The sequence below is a fragment of the Nelumbo nucifera genome, chromosome 1 (assembly GCF_055504915.1).
Source record: "Nelumbo nucifera cultivar China Antique chromosome 1, China Antique-T2T, whole genome shotgun sequence".
NCBI lineage: Eukaryota > Viridiplantae > Streptophyta > Magnoliopsida > Proteales > Nelumbonaceae > Nelumbo > Nelumbo nucifera.
Window position 1 is genome coordinate 143,262,460 of NC_142649.1, and position 17,647 is coordinate 143,280,106.

General features: G+C 36.0%; 1 protein-coding gene and 1 pseudogene across 2 annotated transcripts; one reads left to right on the plus strand and one right to left on the minus strand.

Annotated features, from left to right (window-relative positions):
- Positions 1–1,372: 1,372 nt before the first annotated feature.
- LOC104585703 (isocitrate lyase pseudogene) lies at positions 1,373–9,045 on the plus strand (annotated as a pseudogene). Its single transcript, XR_016080316.1, has 2 exons — positions 1,373–1,741; positions 6,387–9,045. The product of XR_016080316.1 is annotated as an isocitrate lyase pseudogene (transcript).
- A 3,877-nt stretch (positions 9,046–12,922) lies between these two features.
- LOC104585661 (putative dolichyl-diphosphooligosaccharide--protein glycosyltransferase subunit 3B) lies at positions 12,923–15,226 on the minus strand. The gene is made up of 2 exons (XM_010242613.3): positions 13,733–15,226; positions 12,923–13,200 (listed from the first exon to the last, which is right to left on the minus strand). Exon 1 carries the CDS (start codon positions 14,806–14,808, stop codon positions 13,771–13,773), a length of 1,038 nt encoding a protein of 345 aa, XP_010240915.1. The 5' UTR covers positions 14,809–15,226; the 3' UTR covers positions 12,923–13,200; positions 13,733–13,770.
- Between the last annotated feature and the right edge of the window lie 2,421 nt (positions 15,227–17,647).

Here is a 17,647-nt window from a genome sequence, read left to right on the forward strand (position 1 = left end):
ATAACTAAATCATATTTTTTAGATATTATTTAAAAAGCAAAAAAAATGTTAAATAACAAAATTATGTAATAACTTTAAATAATTTATCAAAGCCAAAAAAATAATTATAAAAGATTTAATAATATTTGATTATAAGAATATAAAATATAAATAATTTTAAATTTTAAATATGATTGAAATAATTAAATAATTTAGAGATATTACAGCTTTCAAATAACAAAATATGTAATAACTTTCAAAAAAAAATTAATAGATATTAAAAAATAGAATAATAATTGCAATTATTAATGTACTAATATTTAAAACCATTATTTCACTTATATCAATTAATAATTATAGAAATTAACTTTCAAAAAAAATTAATATTTATTAATAATAATTTTAAAATCATTATCTCTATTTATTATATATTTATATATACTAAAATTAATATTTATTATATTTTCAGTAATCATTTATGGCAAATGTTATTTATTTGAGATCAAATTATTAATTTAGCTAAAATTAGGAGTATTCATAAGTTTGTTCTGTTCGGCTATAGATTATTTGGCCAACCAAATTGACCTAATTGAATTAGGAAATTGATCACCCAAAACCGATCAACAATTAGTATAAATCAGTTAACTCAGATTATATCAATTTGGATCAGTTTTTTAATTTGGTTGATCAATTCAAAAGATTTAAAATTAAGAATTAAATTTAAATTTAAATTTGGATTCTCAGACTCTATTGATAGTTTAACAACTTCAGCACCTATAGGCGTATGTGATGATTGCTGCAATTTTTACGTTTTATTTCTCATGACGTGTGGTGTCATATGCAACCGCGTAATGAGACATGTGAATAAAAAAAGTGCAATGCAAAAAAGTGCAGCAGATTCCGACACCGCAATCTATCACAGGAGCACAACCTCTTGCTTGTTGCTTCACTCAGTACTATTCCTAAATCATCTAATTCCAAACTTAAAAGGAATAAATCTAAGGAAGGAAAAATAAAAAAGAAGCTGACCCTAAAATTTGAGAAATAGATCTTACCATTCTCGGGGCTCCATCAATCTCAATGACTTCATTCCATTAACGATCATTCCCGGAACAATCTCCCTCATGTGCCTGACAACTGCATCCTCCAATCCGATTAGACCGGTTTTGGTTCCAAAATTTGTCCCAGCGGGTCGGTTCCGATTCCTAATATATTTCCCCGATTATTATCGTGTCAAAACCGAATCTACCATGTCCCGAATCAATCAGGCCCCAAACCAATCCTATATAATTATTTATATATGTATTATTAAATATATAATATATAATAATTATTAATTAATAAATTATATAGATGTAATATTTAAACAAAATATGTCTAAAATGGTCATTTTGGTAGGGTTTTCATAGCGAAATTGCATTCCCATTTCCCCCTTCCCTTTCGTTTGATCGTTTTTTCTCAGAGTCGCTCTCAGTTCAAAATCGAAAAACTGAGAGTGAAACTTGTAAAGAATAAAGAATGATTTGTAGTGTAAACGCTGAAACTGACATTGTCTGTCGTCCCCCGACCACCGCCACAGACGCCGAACAGTGAATTGTGAAGCTTGAAACTTGAAAGAGTGAAAGTTGAAAGCAAGGTCGACGCTAAACAGAGAAAGAAAGGCCGACGTGGTGACGCCATCCTCGTCCATCAGCAAACAACTATCCTTCACGAGTTCACGGTTCTCATCATTCTCCTCACAGAGAGTCAAAGACACACTATGGTATATATTTTCATTCTCTCTCCATCATTGCTCATAGTTTTGATGAATTCCAAATTTTTAATAGTTCTTTTCTTTGAAAAAGAAAAAGAAAAGGGACTGAAATTATCTATAATATCTCATCAAGAGAAGGCAAATCTCTTGGAGGGTCTTCCAGATTTATTTGTTTAGGTTGTAGATACAAGTTCTCAAAAGGCTGCAAAAAGAATGCCCATTTGGTATTATCCCAATACAAGTTCTTAGAACTTGTAGAATATAAGTTCTCAGGAGCCATTGGCCATGCATTAATCATGTTAGCCCAAGACAAATGGCAAATTGTGCCTCCAAACATTGAATGTGAAAGGTCCCTAGTGTTTTTGTTCTTGTTTTGTCTTAAATCTTAATGTATTGATTTTCTTTATTTCTTTATGTATAGTGTTTTTATTTATTCTTGTTGGTTAATTAGAAATTTAATATCTAGTTTTATTGATTGCCATATATAGGGCTATTTATTTAATTGCAAATTACATTAGTATGGCTTAACATGGAACAAATCAACCTTCTATTGGAGGTTCTCCATTAGAACCAATTTCTCAGTCAAATGACAATGAAAGTATAAGTACAAGTACTAGGAAGAGAACACCAATTGTATGGAATGATTTTTCAATTAGCAAGAATGCATATGGTGAAGTAGTTGCTACTTGTAATCATTGTAAGAAAAAGTTTAATGGATTTCGTAGCAATGGTACTAGTCACTTGAAGAAACATTTGGCTCGTTGTGTTTGGAAGAAGTGTAAAGATTTAGGTTCATGTCAACAAATTTGATCAATAAAGAAGTCGTAGAGATATTGCAGAAATGGTCATGAAACATGAATACTCTTTCAATAGGGTTGAACATGCATATTTTTATAAGTTTTGCAACAATCTTCAACCATTATTTAAATTGGTTTCTCGTAATACAATTAGGGCTGACATTATGGCAGTGTACGTACCAAAAGGAGAAAGAAAAACTTTATAATTTCTTTGATGCCCTTTCTTCTAGAATTGACATCACTACTGGTATGTGGACAACATAGAACCAAAACATTGGTTATTGTTGTATTACTGCTCATTTCATTGATGATGTATGGATATTGCATAAGAAGATTATTTCTTTTGTGCAAGTTCCAGTTCCTCATGATGCAGAAACTCTTAGTAGGGTATCAATGGATAAGATGATGGAGTGGAATATTGGCAAGAAGTTGGCTAGCATTACATTTGACAATGCATCTACAAATGATACAATGATTAGGTAGATTAAGAGTCATCTTGTTGATTAGCATTTGCTTCTATTGTATGGGGATTTTTTTTTTCATGTTCTAATGTTCAAGTTATATTTTAGATCTCATTGTGCAAGATGGTTTGAAAGTCATTGGACATGTGCTCCAAAAATTTTGGGATTTTGTTAAGTATGTGAATTCATCTCCTTCAAGGGATCAAAAGTTTCAAAGTGCAATAACTCAAATAAAATTGCAAGGTTGTAAAAGTGTATTTCTTGATGTGGGAACTAGGTGGAACTCTACTTATGTTGGAGTCTACTTTGACACTTAAGAAGGTTTTTTTTGTTTTTTCGTTTGTAGCAATTGAATCATAATTTTAAAACAAATCCATCCGATTTTAAAACAAACTACTTCCAGTGTTCTCCCCTTGTATCAGGTATGGTCTTAACTCCGGTAATAAAATAAAATTTTGGGAACGACTTTGGATCGGGGACTCACCTCTAATGGACCAATCCCCCTCTTTATATGCTCTTTCTGATTTGAAAAATGAACCCATTTCTTTAACTACATATTCTTGAACAATATGTCATGCTGTATGGAGTTCTTTGACAAATGCAAGAAGAAGGTTGGATGTTTTGGCAATGGGACTGCAGCATAAATCCATCTTTGATAATGACCATCTTGTGGGAATTATGATTTTTTTTTTCACTAACATACATGTGAAGGAAAAAAGAACACTTTTGTTAGGCCCATATAATTGGATCCACCGTAGAATATGATACAGAATACAAGCTTTTGTGTTCACCACAATGGCCATAAGGTTTTGGTGCAATATAGTCAAATCTTAAAAGTTGTTGGTTACCAAAAAGAAAAACTCCAAAGTTGAAAACCACGATAATTAGCAAATCATTAAGCATCTTTACGTGAATAGCATTTATTCCCAGTTTATAATTAGATACCTTGAGTGGCTAGGCTTTTTTCGGAGTTCATCTTACTGAATCTGATACTTGATACTTGTAAGTTGTCTTTTTGATATTGCTTAGGGCTAAACATAAACCATTACCAATTTGCTTTAAAGTTTGAACCCCCTTCCTTGAGCTTAGGCCTAAATCCTCGAGGACTTAAATGGAACATGATATTCATTGTCTTTTCCAATTCCCTTCCTTTGTTAATAAGATTGCATTTGGAAATGATGCAAATAAGTGTGCATGCAAATATGTAGAGTGTAAAACGGTTCATATAAATTGTAAAATTGGATTAATTTTGCACCGATAAGTTAGCCTTTTACCAAATAGACTTTTAGCTGTAATGGATGCAAAAACGAATTCCAATAAAGCATATGCCTTTTTTTTATTAAAAGCTCACTTGAAGGCAAATTTACTTCTTTTTTATTGTTGTACTTTTATATCTCATTATCGATGTAGTATGTATTGAAAAATGTGTTTTCTGTTATTTGTCAATGCATAAATACAATATTGCCAAACATGGGCAAAAGTGAACCAAAGTGCAAATTTACCCTAAACCGGGATTTACACTCCATTTGCATCATTTACTAATGCAGCCTTAAAAAAAAAAAAAAATTGCTTTGAACACAACATTGTAAGAAACTAAGAATGCAGGTTTACCCACGGGATCTTCTTCAGGAAATAGGCAAATAGCTAACAAACTTAATGGATTTATGGATTTAATAGATTAACGGATTTTAGCAAATTTTTAATTACTTTATTAGAAGGTTTTTAATTGTTTTCTTAGTGGATTTTAGTAGGTTTTTAATTCCTTTACCCATGAGATCTTCTACCTTTTTAATTGTTCTATTAGCAGGTTTTTATTGCTTTTTAGTAGTTTTTTATTGTTTTTTAGCAGGGTTTTTATAGCCTTTTAGTAGGGTTTTTATTGCATTTTTAGTAGGGGTATTATTGTTCTTTTCAATAGGGATATTAGTGTCTTTATATCAACATGCTTATTATAATTGGGTCTGGACCCAACTGTCCAACCAATCGGTTCTGTTCTGCATCCAAAATTACAGGTCTGGTTTGGTTCCGGCTTCATGATTTTTCCTATCGGTTCGGGACCAGTTCTATTAGGTTCCGACCCGTCGATAGGCCTATGTCCAGTGCTTTCATCCCGAGGACGCTGTCAATCAATCCGATGTTCTTGAACCACTTCACTCCGATGGAACCGAAAGGTTCGTCGTGCCCACAAGAGCTTACCACCACCTTCGCCTCCATCATGTTGGGGTCCATGCGCAGAACGATTGCGTGTCATGGTTCATCAATACCAACACCCAGTTTGTCACGACCCCTCCCACCTTCCCATAGTCTGTGTGGTTCAAACAAGAATGAGAATGAGAATTGGAATCAGCAGAAATGGAATTTCATTCCCAAGGTAAGAACAGGAAATGGCCATAAATGGGAAAATGCTATTCCAGCAGGAATGGGAATGGGATTCCAATTCCACTCAACCAAACTGTTGGAATCAGAATAGCCCATTCTGATTCCAATTCCAAACCCCTATTCCCATGAATCAAATAGAGCCTTATTCTTGGCTTTTATGCAAAACATGAATAAGTACTTATTTCCACTTATTGTTGGTACATGAAATGGATTTCAATGGGAACTTGCTTATTGCATGTTTCGCGATTAAAGAATTCAAGAAATGTTGAACAGTTTTGTTAATGAGACGTCAATTTTCTGATGATGATTTTGTTCTCTTTCTACAAGGAATTTGGAAGTTGACATCGGTGTAATGGTTTTCTGGTTTCCATTTACTGGGTACTTGAAGTATAAGGCAGCTAGAATGGCACTTTAAATGGTCTACCATGATACGGAATTTACCAAAAAAAAAAAGGAATTTCTCGTCTTTTGTTTGTGGAGCCCTTAAAAAGGAAAAAAAATGTTAATTAGCAAAATATTAATCAATTATATTTTAACCCTGTAATTAGTAGGGAATGGCCATTCTTTCAAATTCCAGTAAGAATGAAAATGGGATTTTGATTTCACTCATGGAATTGAAATAACCCATTCCGATTCTGATTCCAGACCCCTAATCCCGCAAACCAAACAGGGCCTAAATACTGTGGAAGAAGCTTTTCGTTTGAATGCTTTAACATATAAAAAGTACAAGACACAGCTAAGGTGGATGTAACCAAATACATATTAGGAAACACATGGATCAAATTTTTCCTAAGCCTCTCTAATCAATCGATTATTTTACATTTTTGGCTAATTAATCCATTTGTTTGAAGGCACATATAGTTTGGAAATACATGAACAATAAACCTAATATAGCTTGTCATGTACCAATCGAATTATTCAAACCATGTAATTTGACATTTTACAAGTCAAAAACCTAGATCAAAGTAGGTTACAAATTTAATAAATCGTAATAGTAAAGTGCTTAATTGCTTATAGGTAACAGAGGAGGAAAAGAGGTTTGAAGCTGAAGTTGCTGAGGTGCAAGCATGGTGGAACACTCACCGAGGTAGCCTGAAACAAAACTTGCCAAGAAACTATGGAACACTCACCCACCAAGCCAATGGGCCGGACTGCATCGAAAACCTTTGGTGCTCTAGACCCAGTTCAAGTCACCATGATGACCAAGCGCTTGGATACTATCTATGTTTCTGGTTGTCAGTGCTCATCGATACACAACCACCAATGAACCGGGGCCAGACCTTGCAGACTATCCCTATGACACTGTCCCAAACAAGGTTGAACACCTCTTCTTTTCTCAAGAATTCCATGATAAGAAGCAAAGAGAGGCTCGAATGAGCATGAGCCAAGGAGAGCTAGAACCCCAAATAGATTACTTAAAGCCTATAATTGCTGATGGGGATGTTGGTTTTGGTGGTGCATTTGCTACTTTTAAGCTTCGCAAGCTTTTTGTGGAACGTGGAGTAACTATTGTGCATATTGAAAACCAATCTTCAGTGACTAAGGCGGTGTTCGGAAGCATGTTCATTTAACGGATGGACCTTTTCGGTCCATGCAATGGGGTGAACACATTGTTCGGTTGGGCGTGGACAGGACCAGTCCACACTGTATCATGGACTGGCCCTGTCCACACGACCACACCCCAAAATATCAGCAATGCTAATTTCTCGTGAAAAGGGTCGATTCAAACTCCATTTTTTGATATTATGTATCACACACATCCTCCCACACCCTATAACATTTTACCGTTGAACATTATCTATGCATTCTCCACTGCCAAAACTCTCCTTTGCCACTATGCTCTGCCACAAAGGGAAGTCTCCTCCGCCAAAACTCTCCTTTGGGCATTCACCTAGGCATTCTCCACAACTAGTATGGGAACCAATGGATTATTAGTTTGCATAAATAGTTTGATGCTATGCTTATCTTGCAATAATTTGTCATTTCGTTGATTTAAATATTCTTTTTTTAATATTTTTATCAATAAAATAATATTTTTAAATTTTAAATTATTTTATAACCATTTTGTGAAAATTAATATTTTTTAGTTAATACTCAATTACAAAAGCCTTTATTCAATTTGTTTAACATATAAATTGTAAAAATTAGACATTTATGATCAACTGTGTATAATCTTCATAAACTATATGATATACATGGAACCAAAAAGTGTGGTGTGGACTGATCCACACCACGCCCACAAAACACCACTGTGGGTGTGGACTAGTCCAATCCACACATATCTATCGACAATTCAAAACAACTGTGGACTATGGTATGGTGTGAATTGGTTCTTGCCACAGAGTATGTTGCAGACCAGTCCATACCTACCAATTTCTCATCCACACTACAGAACACACCCTAAGAAATGTGGGCATATGGTTAGAAAGGTTTTGGTTTTGCTCAGTAAACACATCAATAGGCTTGTTGCAACAAGGTTGCAATTTGATATCATGGGAGTTGAAACTATGTTGGTGGCCCGTACGATTGCTAGTGCAACCAATTTGATTCAAACAAATGTTGATGCCTAAGACCATCGGTTCATACTGGGTGCAACTAATCCTAGTCTCAAAAGCAAGAGCTTAGCCATGATGCTATCTAAAGGGATAGCTGTGGGGATCGACACAAGTTGAGCTTCAAGCTGTAGAGGACAATTGGCTATCAATGGCCCAATTGAAAACCTTCTCTGAATGTGTAGTGGACTCGATTAAGAATATGAACATTGGATAGGATGAGAAACAGAGTAGATGGAATTAGTGGATGAAACTACTCTGGCTTTGATAGATGCCTCTCAAATAACTGAAGCAAAGAGATAGCCAAGAAGCTGGGGCTTAAGGATTTGTTTTGGGATTGGGACTTAGAACCATAGAAGGTTTCTATAGGTTCAAAGGATCTGTAATGGCTCTAGTTGTGTGTGGTTGAGCTTTTGCACCTCATGCCAAACTTATTTGGACAAAAACTTCATCCCCTAATATTGTGGAATGCATAGTTTTCAAGGCGCCAAGGCGAGGCTAGGGCCGCTAGGCAATAGGGGGCGTTTTGTCTCCTAATTGCCTATTCAACACTTAGGCGATGGATTTTTGTAAGTAAAACCATATATCCTAGGATAGTTCCCTAGGTTCCATAACCATCTTTCCTTAATAATTGTCCACAATTTTGATAAGAGAAGTATAAATTTCAAAAAATATAGAGGCCGAACCCCTATGTGTTGATTAGACAAAATTTTAAGCTCTCCCCTTGTTTATTGGTCCAGGTTTTGAAATCTTCGAGGATTCAATGAAGGATCAAAATTTTGATACGATACACCCTGTATCAAGTGTATTGTATCTTGGACGTCTCAATACACCTGTTTATAGGTGTTTTTGGGAACCCATTTTTTAAAATAATTATATATATATATATATATATTTAAAAATTAAATTGAAAATCAAAAGAATAAAAAATGGGGAGTATCATTATAAGTACCGATACACCTCTACCAATACACAAAAGTGTATCGATATTTTCAACCATGGATTCAATACAACAGTTAGCAATGTTTGTGTTAATTAAACCCTAACAAATAAGAAAATAATAAAAAGAAATTAATATATAAATACATAAGATGAATATTCTAGTTTAATAATCTCTATTTTATAATTATAATATCAAAAAAATTAAAAATATAAAAGTATTTTATAAAACAGTGCACAAAACTTCTTGGCAACATGGTTTGGCACAAATTACTACGATAAGGTGCTCAAGATTGCCGAGATATCTCTTCCACTGCTGCCATGGGGAAAGGTAAGTCATCCTCTCCTTTTCATTTTATTCCATAATTTACTTGTATAGAAGCTTATTAAATATGTCTGCATGCGTTGGCTGATTTTCATGTATCTAGACCTGAACAAATTCTGGTTATTTGCTCAAAATTTGTATGTATCTAATGTCTTCCTCTAAATGGGTTTAATTGAAGAAGTAACCGGAGCAGTTCAAAGAAACTTGGACTCGGCCGGGAACCATGAGAATCAGAGAAGACGACAACATTGTGATAATGAAGTCAAGAATGTAGAAGGCGATACCCTATTACAAGGCCTACATAGAAATGCTACATTTTTTATTAAGTTTATCATCTTAACTGCTTGGCTTCGTATTTTTGCTTCAATGAATCCCGTTTGTCCAATCGAAACCTGACGAGTGCCGACTGCCGGACAGAGTTCTTAACTGATCCTAAATCTTGTTAATGAATTAGGTTGTTGAAGAATTGGAGGGGTTGACTTATTTACTACTGGGATTAAACCTTCACTGATACTGGAATTAAAATGGCATCTGAGCTCTATAATTGCTTTTGTTTGAGTTGACAGCGTACTTCAAATACAATTTCCCATCTTCTTGAATGTTTGTTGATCATGAAGAGCAGGTCAGTGAACTCAAACACATTCTGAGAAAATGAATTTCTCTATATTAAGAATCTTTGCAATGAAGAAACCAAAATCAAAACCAGCTTGTTTCTGTTACAGAGATAAAATTGAATTCCGTTTCTCTGCCCGTCCTCTCTCTTTCTCTCAATATACCCCCTAGTCTCCTTGTCCAAATTCTTCAGAAAACCCAAAACAATCCTGAAATCTCACTGGGTTTCTTCAATTCAATCAAAACTAATCTAGGCTTCGAATCAGATCTCAATACTCACCACATTCTATACCAATACGGCAATACCTAAAATGACTTCACAAATATTGTTTACCACAGTACCAGACATTTGCATGATTTGTGATGAAACACTTCAAAACTAGCCAACTCCCTTTACAGGAGAGAGGACCTAGACCAATGTGAGGCATGAAACCAGATAATAATCCTTCGCCATGCTCCATAGATAGCTTATTATAAAATTGCAAAGATAATAGAACAACAATCTATACACAAGCTCTAAGAAGCAATTAGCACTTAGGAAATTATGAGAGAGAAACTTAGCTTTTACACACAAATAGGCTCTGATTTAAGAACCATTAGATTGGAACATGATAACAAGTTATACGTAACTTCCTAGCTTGAAGCCACACCATTCTTCAGATATAAATAGGAGACTTTGTCCAGAAAGTTTAGAAGTACATACAATATATGCAATTTCAAGATTCAATCAATCCCCCACCCCAAAAAGGTATTAATCAGGTTCATTTAGGCTCCGTTTGGTTTGTGGGAAGATTTGGGTGGGATGGGAAAAGATGGGATGGGAAAATGTAAAAATTTAAGTTTCTATTGTTTGGTTTTATTGGGATGGGATGGGATGAGAAAATGTAAAAAGGGAGAGAAGTTTGGGAAGCAATCCACTATTCATCCTCGTCCTCCTCTTGACCGAACAGAGTGGTGACTAGAAAGAGAAATGACTAGGAAGAGAAGCGCAGATCTGAACAGAGCGGCAACTACGAAGCAATCCACTATTCTTCTCTCTTCTCCTTCTTCCCTTCTTCCCTCATTTTTTCTCTCGCTCCATTTCGTCACTGCTGCTGCAAGTTGCAGCGGCGGTAGATCTGCACGTCCCTTCATATCTGTATCTGCGAAGTTTAGGAAGCAATCCATTATTCATCCTCGTCCTCCTCTCGACCGAACAGAGCGGTGACTAGAAAGAGAAGTGACTAGGAAGAGAAGCGCAGATCTGAACAGAGCGGCAACTACGAAGCAATCCACTATTCTTCTCTCTTCTCCTTCTTCTTCCCCTCTTCCCCCATTTTTTCTCTCGCTCCATTTCGTCACTGCTGCTGCAAGTTGCAGCGACGGTAGATCTGCACATCCCTTCATATCTGTATCTGTGACTGTATCTGCGAACCCAGAAGAAGAAAGAGAAGAAGAGAGGAGAGAGGGAACAGTCGTTTCTCACATTTTTCCACTGGGGTCGCACGGTTTTGGTGCGACCTCAAATCCACCATTTTGGGATCTGACATTCCACATTTTTCTCATCCCATCCCTCTCTTTCCCTCAAAACAAATGAAAGAAAAAGGAATATTTTCGGAATATTCCCTTTTTCTCATCCCCATCCCACAAACCAAACGGAGCCTTAGGAAATCCCAGAATGAATTTTGAGAAATTCCTTGACCCTAAAATCCCTTATGAATTTTCCCTCAACTTTCTGTTTCTCTCTTATTTTCTATCAAACCCTTTGAAGCCCATTGCAGTATGGTCATCTTGGTATATTATGATCCAATTCCCCAATGTACCTATTTGGAGCTGAGGCTAAATATTTGGCATCTATAGTTGAGATTTCATTTGGAATGATCCCAAGGATGCCTAACTAAATGCCTATATGGAAGATGGTTGACTAAGGAGAGGATTTCAAGAAGAGTTATTTTGAGGATCTCTCCTCAAGGGCAGCATTTTAGTATTGTTTGCACTTGATGTCTATCCTAACTATATGCCTATATGGAAGATGGTTGACTAAGGAGAGGATTACAAGAAGAGTTATTTTGAGGATCTCTCCTCATGGGCAGCATTTTAGTATTGTTTGCACTTGATGTCTATCCTATTTCTGCTCTTTTTTGTAGCTTGCCTCCTCTTGGGGCTTCCTTGGTCTCTTCCTCTTCTGAGGGACTGTCTTTTGTACTCTTTGGCTTTTTCCATTTTATTAATAAATCTCTTTTGGTTGTTATTGATAAAAGAGTATAAATGAAGATAGCAACAAAGATAACATCAGGAAGGTACATGACAATAGCAGTTATCATTGTAATGCAGGAAACAAGTGAGGGAAGGGTAAAATATTGATTTGGAAGAGATTTGAACAATACCAGGAAATAATAATAATGGGAAACCACTATAGTGGTTGTGGTTAAAGCAGTTTGAGCCTTGGCATTTGATTGAAGAGTACAAAACCAATGAAATCATTTTCCTTCTTTTGAGAAGACATATGAATAACATTATCAATTCTTTGGAAAAAAAATCTTCTGCATTGGTGGTAGTTTTGAACTTAACACTATTCAAAATTTTCGATATTGATAAAAAAAAAAAATTGAATAAGAATTACCTTCCAACATAGCATTAACTCTGCAATCTTTAAAATTTCACAAGTTCAACGATTGTGTATTTCATAGTTTTCAAAGTGCCTAGTACCCTACCAAGGTGAGGTTAGGTGACAAGGTGCACCTTGTTGCCTAGTAGCCTAGCTGCCTAGGCGACGGATATTTTTAAATAAAAATAATCATGAATTCTAGGGTTATTCCCTAGGTTCATAGCATCTAGCAACCATCTTTCACTAGTAATTAGAAATAATCTTCAATAGAAAAAGTATAAAGTTCAAATAGTAACATAAAAAATCAACATATTAATGAGAAAAAAACAAGAAAAGAAATTCAGAAGATACAAGGGTTGTGGAATGTGGACCAGTTTTTGTTAAAAGAAGACAGCATATACTATATACCAACATGTGTATTTATTGAACCAAGACAAATAAGAAAATAATAAAAAGAAACTAGTATTTTTTTCGACAGAAAAAGAATAAAGAAATTTTCTTAAAATAAAAAAGAGAATGATTACACCCACCAAAAATGTTAAAGCAACACCTTAACAACAACACTATAAACCCACAAAATGAATGGTTTAGTTTAATAATGCCTATTTTACTATAATGATCTCACAAAAAATAATGAATATAAAAACATTTCATAGCACCATATACAAAAGCTTAAGCAAGGAAACCCTCCACAGACACCTTGTCACCTAGGCATTGCCTTGACAACTATGGTGTATTTTCATATGCCTTTCTATGGTTGCTCCATGAGCAATCGATCTCCATAACAATGATTCCATTTTCTGAAAAATTTTTGCACTGTAGTCGAAAGAAACAAATGTTAAAATAAACCATGGTGCACCGACTGTCTTAAGCTATTAGTCATATGTGATCTGAAAAAGCATACCAAGTTATCAAAGTGCATTCTTTGATTAGTGATATTGTGCACCACCAATAAGAAAAGGGCATTCGAACACAATTGTTTTTTTCAAATTTATATCTGCCAATATATGTAATAAACTATAATAGTGTATAACGGTTCTTCAGTTGCAAAAAGTGAAATATTTTGAAGAATGGAGGATGAACCCAAATGTCACAGGGCATTTTAAAATCTGAAGCAACACAGTCAAAATCCAGTAGCTATCAGACCATCAAATGGAACATAAGATGAAAACCTCATAATAAAAGCACAACTTCAACATTCTAGGCGTCAAGAAAAATTCAAAGAGCAAACTACAATTTTCTTTATAATGATTTAAAACTCAACAAGTGTTATGTTGCAATATCATAATTCAGAAACACAAAGCGAGTTAAAAGTACTTTCAAGTTCTAACTAACACAAATTCCTCACCTCACGGAATATATTCAAAAGTTCAATCAGCTGCAATCTCATTTCCAGCTATTAGGCCAGAAGCCATGAATTCCATATCCCGTCTTCCAGTTGTCCAAATAAATAACTTTCTTCACAGCCCAAAACGAAACCAAGAGCACGAATACCATAGACACCCTCTGCACAGTCACATTCCTAACCCGAATAAGCAAATGTGTCACGAAGGCCAACAACAACCCCACCACCGTATACAGGAATCCTATAGCAAATCCCTCTGCTCCGAGTTGCATTCCCGACCCCTGGTAGAAGAAGATGAGTTTTGACGGATCGTTCCGGTCAACCAAGAACATGGGCATTTTCCTAATTATGTTATGCATTGCCCCAGAAACACTGAAGAAGTAAACGAACACTGCAAGCGCCAACCACAGCTTTGAGTCATGAAGCAGGGTGTCCCCGGCGAGAACCCTTTTCACAAGGAACGGAGCCCATATCATCAGTACAACCGCCAAAAGCCCTAGTTGCTTATTGGAGATAACTGGAGGGCGTTCAATAGGACCCACTGTGAGCTTGGTCTTGGACTGGATGAAATCGGCCATGGATTCAGCCAATCTGGAGAAGTCGCTTTGGTCCATCGGTTCGGAATCCTTGAGGTTTTGGATCTGGGGACCGACATGGCGGATGTGAGGGAGGGAATTGACGCCGAAAAGGGCGAAGGTCGATTGAGATTCTTTGAATTCGATGTCGCAGAAGAAGAGTTTCGATTGGGCAGGGGTATCCTTGTTGTTGGAGATGAAAGCAGAGGAGACGAGGCCGAATTCGTTGCGGAGGTCATGGAGATGGAGCTCGTGCTTGTCGTGGAGTTGGACGGCATCGAAGAAAATGAAGAGCGAGTACGATCTAGGTTTTGCGGAGGTCAGGAAGCGATTGAGGCTGTGGTCGTCGAGATGGATCACACCAGACTTGGATCGAGACTGGATGTTCAGGAGCTCCGCGACTCGGTCCGAATCCGACTCAGCGGAAGCTTGGAAGAGAATGATAGATGGAGAAAGGATAATAGCGAGGAGGAGGAGGAGGTGAGAGAGAGTTGGAATTGACATTTTCCTTGATCTATTCCCACTGCAGGCAGAGCAGCGGCGGAAGACAAGGTTCGCAGGTCAGAACTCTTCTTTGTTTCGGTCCTTTCGGACTTTTCGGTCGAGGGGAGGTAAGGTAAGAAAAAGAACAGAGACGACGGATTGACGTTTACTCACTAATTTACGCCGTTCGTGTACTGATAGTCAAAGTCAAGTAATAAGTTCATTAAGTTGAACGGAAGAGTGGAGCGGGATCGAATCGCGGGAGCGTCATTAAAGAGATCCTATCCGGCTAGGCGGCTACCCGTAGAGCCCTACCTCACGACTTCACGAGTTCAGATCTGCGCAGATGTTCCCGGGAGCGTCATCGGGTCTGCTACCCGGGAGAATCATCGGGGTCTGGTACTATCATTGAGAGATGTTTGCGGGGATGTGTTGTGGAATATTGTGGGGGTGCATACCTCAACTCCTATTTCATTTTTATAGATCATTCTGGCAAATTTTTTTGTAAAACTATACTGCACTCCAGTTTACAATTCTAAATTCACCTTCCCCAATTGTATCATGGAGGTAGGATTTGTTGTGGTGGACTGAACAATAAAAACTCTAATTTTTTTGAGAAAAATTCCACTAGTACCTTGAATTTTGGGATAGTGTTATTGTCAATTTAGTATCCGAACTTTCAAACGTGTCACTACTAGGATAGGTGAACGACAGGGACCAACTATCTTTTGAAGGGTAACTTTGACATTTAGGTCACTGTAGTACCTAAACTTTGAAGGGTAACTGAACCATCAATTTAGTATCTGAACATTGGGGTAGTGTCAATTTAGGTCACTGTAGTACCTAAACTTTGAAGGGTACCTACACTTTTGAAGGGTAACTTTGAAATTGAACGTCAGGGACCGTAAATTATCTATTCATATATTTTAAACTTTCAAAATTGATGGTTCAGTTATCCACTGAACCAATTATCTTTAAAGAAAAAGAGAAAAAAAATATATATGAAATATAATAGAGGAAAACAATAACTGAAAGCAAAGAAATAATTAGACAATAATGTGTTTCAGATCTAAAGGTAGAAGACAATGACTTCATTAGTCTAGAATCTCAAACACTTCAACCGGTTCAGTCTCAAGGTAGAAGACAATGAACAATGTCTTCTTTTAAAGGGTAGTTTTGACATTTTCAATAGATAATTGACGGTTAGTTAACGACAGGGACCAACTTGACACTTTTTGAAAGTTTAGGTACTACAGTGACACATTTGAAAGTTTGGGTACTAACTTGACACTACCCCAAAGTTCAAGGTACTAAAGTGAAATTTTCCCTTTTTTTGGTAAAAGCAAATCATTTAGGCATTCAATTACCATGTCTAGACTCCAAAACCAGATTTGCACCTTGAGAAGCCTCAAGAGTCAATTCTCATGACGTAAGGTGTAGCTCGAGGCATAAAAAGGCGTTAAGTTCAAGTATCAACCATAATTTAGCTATTTAATATAAAATATATATTTATGCATTTTTATAGTTCAAAATATATGAATAAAGTATTTCAATAATTATGAGCCAAATAAATAAAAAGAGTAAAAATGAAAAACCAACAAGGAAAATCAGGTTTTATTAGTTTCTTTTAGTGTTTTAGGAGAGTTCAATGTAAAAAACGCCAATCAAGTTCTTAGTTTCTCTTGGATGTATCAAGTGAAACTATTTTCTAATTATTTTAAATATAGCCTCCCAAGTTGTCTTCTTTCTTCTAAACTATTGAATGACCATAAATCTAATATCCAATTATACAGATGATTCTTCATATGCTTCTTTTCTTCTAAATTGGTTATTTGAATTGTTTGAGAAATTTGCATTTTGAAATATGAAGTGTAAAATGTTTATAATTGTTAGTTGATTAGTTATTATTTTATTTAGGGTAAATTTCTTAAAGCACCCCTATGGTTTGGGAAATTGACTAATTCTACCCTTAAGTTTTTTGACAATTGTCTAAAAGCTCCCTTGTCGTTAACTTTCCATCATACTGTTCACATGTGACTAATATATTTTCAAAAAATTCTAAAATACCCTATATTATTTTAGGAGGTTGGGAGACTTGTAATTAGTTGATAATCACTATTAATTCATCTCTAACTTAAACAAATTGAGGCCCTCCACACCATCCCGATTTCTTTGTTTAGAGATCATCGAGAAGAAAGAGCATGTATGATTCCTCATCTTAAATTTGCAACTTTTCATCAACACCTAAGTTTCACTAGATCTTTGCTTTTCCTTTCCTTTCAATGAACATCTTATGATTGTTCGAAGAAATGTCTCATGTAGAGATCGACTTGATCTATAGGCTTTTGTTATGGTGAAATTATCTAGTGCCCAGAGGTTTCTCAAGTAAATAGGGTTGGGGAAGGAGGATTACTACCTTTAGAAGTGATGTCACGTGATCTAGTGGCTCTTACATGGTAGATGACTCGGACATTGAATCAAATGTTTGTAGTCGGTGGCTCAGCTGAGATGGCCAAGCTAAGGTTGGCCGAGTTGTATGATTTTGCAAAAGGGGAGAGTTAGAGTGCTCGGATTGTTTTTACTTAGGGTGGGCACTCTGATACGTAAGTCAGTGAGGATTTCTTAGAATGCTTTAGGAGATTAAAGAGTGCAAGAGCTTAATCACGCATACCTCTTTAGGTAGAAATGAATCCTTTATATAGGTGTGGGTGCTCAAAGACCTTCTCAAAACGGGTCTCAGGTCCTTGTAGAGCCATTTCTGTTAAGTTGGGGAGTAATGTCAGTTACATAATCTGTGCAAAGGGATAAGGTCCGTCCGATTGGCTCTGATGCGCATGATGTGTGTAGGCTAGCCTAACGG

Bases quoted from the DNA above. Each gene is read 5' to 3' on its own strand.
- LOC104585661 (XM_010242613.3), bottom strand. From the start codon at position 14,808: ATGTCAATTCCAACTCTCTCTCACCTCCTCCTCCTCCTCGCTATTATC.